Source organism: Kryptolebias marmoratus, linkage group LG24 (genome assembly GCF_001649575.2).
Source record: "Kryptolebias marmoratus isolate JLee-2015 linkage group LG24, ASM164957v2, whole genome shotgun sequence".
Lineage (NCBI taxonomy): Eukaryota > Metazoa > Chordata > Actinopteri > Cyprinodontiformes > Rivulidae > Kryptolebias > Kryptolebias marmoratus.
The window spans coordinates 16,288,855-16,294,455 of NC_051453.1; the positions used below are offsets into that span (position 1 = coordinate 16,288,855).

The 5,601-nt window shown below is 39.6% G+C and overlaps 1 protein-coding gene across 1 annotated transcript; it reads right to left on the reverse strand.

Annotated features, from left to right (window-relative positions):
• Nucleotides 1-952: 952 nt before the first annotated feature.
• On the reverse strand, nt 953-4,762 carry si:dkey-86e18.1 (uncharacterized protein LOC557342 homolog). The gene is made up of 5 exons (XM_017407126.3): nt 4,638-4,762; nt 4,430-4,470; nt 4,266-4,340; nt 3,991-4,183; nt 953-1,813 (listed from the first exon to the last, which is right to left on the reverse strand). Exons 1-5 carry the CDS (start codon nt 4,702-4,704, stop codon nt 1,266-1,268), a joined length of 924 nt encoding a protein of 307 aa, XP_017262615.1. The 5' UTR covers nt 4,705-4,762; the 3' UTR covers nt 953-1,265.
• Nucleotides 4,763-5,601: the final 839 nt, after the last annotated feature.

Below are 5,601 nucleotides of genomic sequence, written 5' to 3' on the forward strand. Positions count from 1 at the left end.
CACTTCCTGCCTCCAGCCCCACCCCACCCCACATACACACACTGAAATAAAAGTTGAGGCTTCAGGTGTTGCTGCAACGAACTCCTACAGCGTCAGTTTTTATCGGTCGGTTAATAAAGATAACTGGATGGCAAATATCAGCGAGCGCTTCTTGAGGGACTTGGTGGTTTTCATAAAGGGCATGATTCAAGATTAAGGAGAGAAAAAAAAGAAAAAAAAACAGACTTGTTTCTGGTGGAGCAGCAGCATTGCTGTCCCCCGCAGACATGCTGAAACTATGTACCGAAACAAACTAGAGTCTTATTAGAAATTGTGTGTACATGCAAAATGCCCTACGTGAGTTTGTGCGTGTGAAGGTGTTTCCATGAGCACTGAAGGAGTGTCGCATTTTTGCATCCACTGATGCAAACGTTTTGTTTCATTTCTTCAGCTTCACTAAAAGGGAAACCCACCTTGCAGCGTGCACGAAGAGCTCCGACTTAAAGAGCAGTTACGTCAAGCTTAACCATAAACTTCACAGGCTGTCGGCGATGAGTCTGTTTCCCAGAAGCTTCATGTGGAAAGCAGCTCTCGCAGCAGCAGCAGCAGCAGCAGCAGCAGTGCAGTGGGTTAGGTGGGAGGGTAGGGTTTTTGGGGTCTAACCAGCCCGTCTTCACAACTGCTGCTCCAGTTAATTTAACCAGATGAGCGTTATAAAACAAATCACTGAATCAGCAAAGACCTCGCTTAATCATTCTGAAGTTCTCATCAGCTTCCTCTCTTCTGCTGAACAATGGAGGTAGTTGTGGTCGTGATGACTGATTACATAAATGACACAACACCTGAAAATGACAATGAGGATCGTTGATCACACATACCTATGGGGTTTCTCTGGTGGGGAAAATACTGATGTCCTTACACAGCAGGTTTGATGAGCATGTTTCTTCTGAACAGATATATCACAGATGACACCTTTTTATCTTTAACATATAATTTGTTATACAGTCAAATAAGAATGTGAATTAAAAAGGTGGCAGTTTTCTGCAATACTTTATCGCGTAATCTGTTTGACTTGTATTAAACAAATCTCTATTCCTCAGTCTCTAAAAATATAACTTGGTGAAATGCTAAGAGGAAAAATACTGTTACCATTTATTAAATTTTATTAAAATGCTGCCATATTAGAAAAACGGGGTCACTAAATAAAATAAAAACAAAGTATTAGGTATCTGTAATACAAATATTAATCAAAACTCTTTACCTTTGTTTTACATTATGTTTAAATCTTACATGTTACTATCCTCATCAGAGGAAGAGTAATAATCAAGTCCCAGGATGTGACCACTGTTCTCCTGTGTCGTCCTAGCGTCGGATGGTTCACAGTTTGACTTGTTCTCTTGGACGGCAGCCTTTTGTCTATCAACAGAACTCTTTGTGACCCCATCACTGCTCTCCGAGTTCTTGCTTTGCGATAAAATCTTTTGTCTTGATGGAGAATTGTTCAGATTTGGCAGGCCGGACTGCAGCATCCGGGCCAGGTTTTGTGTTTGAAGGGAACTTAGCTGGACCGACGGTCCTCTGAAGGCAGCCGCAGCCACCGCCAGACGAGTACGATCGAAGGAGAGGGGCTCGTCCTGGACCGAACAGACCTCCTCTGAGGTGACTGAGACAGAGCAGGTGGAAGCAGGAGGGTGAAATCTGGTTTCTGGAAAGCTGCAGGGTCCCTCTGTGGCTGGCATCTTGAGGCATCCAGCTGAACTACTGACCGACTCACTTTCACCTCTGATGCTCTGACTTCCACCACCACGGAGCTCAAACAGCCGAGGAGCTTTAACTGTGGATAAGAAAGAGTTTGTTCAGTAACAATTAAATGGAAGAGTTGACACACATATTTAGGTTAAAAGCAATAAAAACTTAGAGACATATTCATGCCACAGAGAAATGATTTTCAACTAGAACTTCCTAAAGATCATTTTATAAATTGACTAAATTATTCCTCACTTTGAAAAACTGTGTTTTCTCACTAATAAAAGAGTGACTCTCCATTCATATGCAAAAATCTTGCAAATCCTTGTACCACTGACACAAAACATGGTGACTGTGTGGAAACTTAAATGGAGACTATTTTTAAACTTGAATAAAACAGAATGCTAAGTACATTAAAGAAGAAATGTTTAAATCTTGGTGGCTCAGTGGTTAAAGTCCTCTAACAACCTGCCAGTATGCCACGTGTCGAAGTGTCCCTGGGCAACACACTGAAACCTTCATTGCCTCAGATGTGTGCCCCATTGGTGCATGAATGTGATCTAAAGCACTGATTAGTCTCTACAGAATGATTTATTCAGGTTATCTTTGTTGAGATGTAGCAGAGTGTGTATAAATGTGTGTGGATGGGTAAATGAGGGCACAGATTGGGTTGTAAACCGCTTTGAGTGGCCTGGTTGGCTCGAAAGGCGTTATATAAGTACAGCCAACTTAATGTTTACCATCTTTCGAAAGCAAATGATCTTGTTCCTCAAACAGCCACAGTAAATCTGAGTGTTAGTGGGACCAAGTACCAAATGTTAAAAAACAGAAGGAAAGAAAATATGTCCCTCAAGTTTTTCTAAACAAATGGTAATAAAAGTCTACAGTTGTGAAATATCTTAAAATCAAAATTAGATCAAAGCCTGATAACCTTACTGCCGGTAAGTCCAAATGTTTCTCTCATTATCTGATGTTTTCTCTGCTGACAAATCAATGTCATGATGTGTACAACAGCATGACGTGTAGATTTAGTTTTTCCATTCAATGTCTCATATTGCGACATCAAAAACTAAAAGCATAAGCTGAGTGAATACAAGACACAGAAAAGCCTCTCTGCAGCCATTTTGCTTTATAAAGTATTTTTTTCTCAAACCTAAAAAAAATTACATGATTACATATTTTCCCACTTTGATTATTTGATTGTTAAGCCACAGGAGGCTGACCTACAGCTGGCCATGTTTATACACAGCAGAAGAGGGGTATGCAGTTCAATACAGCAAGGCCATAGCAGCCTATAAATACAGCATGAAGGTTTCTATAGTTTCAAGGAAGTTGTTAAATAAAACATAATGACACTGGCTAAATACATTAAAAACCTAAATAAATTAGATGACACATGTAGGCTGCACTAAGTATTACGGCAGGGTTGTCAAACTCAGTAACACATGTATTTTTTAGAAAATACATAAATTAGCCCTAGATGTAATATGTCAAATTATTCATATAGAAAAAACTATTTCCTTCTCCCAGTTAGAAATTATTGAAAATTTAGAACAAACATACTTTAATTAAAAAATAAAAACCCAACAAAAATTCAAGCATCCAGCTACTAACATTTCACTTTAAAACAAAAAGAAGATACAGAAAAAGACAATATACATCAAAACAGACCCGCCTTACTCTGATGCACATTAACTCAAGTCAGACACCCGACGTCTTTTCATGGCTGCAAGTTTATTAACAAGAGTTTGTTGTTCTTTGTTGCGTTGTCCATGTCCAAATAAAGGTGACTGAGAAATTAAAACTTATTTTCTTGGCTTCAAAGTCACTGTCATGAGAAGACGTCACTAACATTTTTTAAGCAAAATGAGAACCGAATGAGACTCGATCTGTCACAAACTGTAGGGTCAGATCTAATGAAACGTTATTTTGGGTAGAGCCGGATAAAATGTTACCAAGGGCCGGATCTGGCCCACGGACCTTGAGTTTGACATGTGGGTAATAAAGTAATAACTAGACTTTGAACTATTTTTATAGCATGTAGTAAGGCTACATATCACATCTTTATCTAAACTGCAGGTATTAAGATTATTAAACTGTCCTTCTTGTAAACACTGTAATTCAGCTGTTTGCATCATTACGGACAGCTTTTACCACCATAGCTGAAACATTCTTACGACCAATGCAACTTATTAAAGGTTAGGTTATTGACAAAAAATATGTTTGTTCTTGATGCAAAGGGTTATGTACAACCACACTACTGACCAGCACTTGGTGAGTCCTCCTTGATGTCGGCTCTCCGCTTGCAGTAAGCTCTGGGAGTCCATGGTTTGTGTTTACATGAAGGGTCTAAAGCCCGTAGCTTGGTGATAAAGCGTTTATACTCCTTTTCTAAAGCCTCAATGTGCAGCTGAAACTCTGCTATCTTCCTCTCTGGGTAATGAGACAGCTGAGATTGCTGAGGAGAGGACAAAAACAAGAGGAGACATAAGCACTAATAAACATGCACATGTTTACACATTTACTGACAGCTTTATTACCTGCAGGTAATATTCTATCTCTTTCTTGATGTTGGGGATCCACTTTTTCACAGAGGAGGCTGAATTAAGGTTAGACTGTAAAGTAAAAAGACAAACACACAGTGTTCAATAAAACTGTGGACTTTTAGTTCATTTTAAGAGGGCAGGTTGTGTCTTTTTCATACCAGCTTGGGTCGACGCTCATTAACATCTTTGATTCGTCCTTCTGAAATGTAAATATTTAAACAAATTGCCAATAAAACCATTCAGAAAACTAGAACCACGAATTGGCTAGCATCATTAGCACTACTGTAGCTAACAGTTAAGCTAGCTGTCCATATCAGCGGAGAAAGAAAGAAAGTATAAAATAAAACACGATCAGGAGCTAATTACCCTCCTTCTCCTTCTGAAGCCAGAGTCTGTTTAATCTCCCTTGTTGTTTCTCTTCGTTTCGAGCCATTAAAACACGAAACTGCAAGGCTACAGTGCAGACAGCAACAGAGTCACGTGACGCACACCAGCTGTCACGTGATGTCAACAACCAGAGAGCGCGACTTCTTAAAGTGACCCTGCCTGTAAAAGTTACAGACATGTAAAGAAATTATTATTATACATGCATTATACTATACTATAATACATTATATTGCATTATAATACATGTCGACGGTAAGTGTCCTACGTGTGTTTTTGTTTGTTTGTTTGTTTTAACTTTATTTTAAACATTCAGATTTACCAAAATGAACAAGGATACACAGAAACCCGTGAAAGTATCATAAAACACTTTATCTGGTAACATTTTGACAATAAACAATAATTTAAAAAAGTATATGTAAAGCCAATAAAGATCTTTTTCTTCTTTCGGCTGTTCCCTTTTCAGGTGCCATCCTCCATCTAACTCTGACTTCTGTGTCCTCTGTCCTCACTCCAACTCGGTCCATGTCCTCTCTGACTGCATCCATATGTCTCCTCTTTGTCTTCTTCCTGTCAGCTGCATCTCTAACATCCTTCTACCAATATACCCACTGTCCCTCCTCTGGACATGTCCAAACCATCTCAGTCTGGCCTCTCTAACTTTATCTCCCAGTCCTTCAACCTGTGCTGGACCTCTGATGGTCTCATTCCTAATCCTGTCCATCCTTGTCCCTCCCAAGGAGAACCTCAACATCTTCAGCTCGTCACTTCCAGTTCTGTCTCCTGTTTTTTTGCCTCCAAACCATACAACATAGCTGCTCTCACCACTGTCTGATAAACCTTTCATTTGACCTTTGCTGCCACCCTTTGTCACAAATCACTCCTGAAATTTTTCTCCATCCTTCCTGGACTCTCTTCTTCACCTCTTTGCCACACTCCTCGTTTT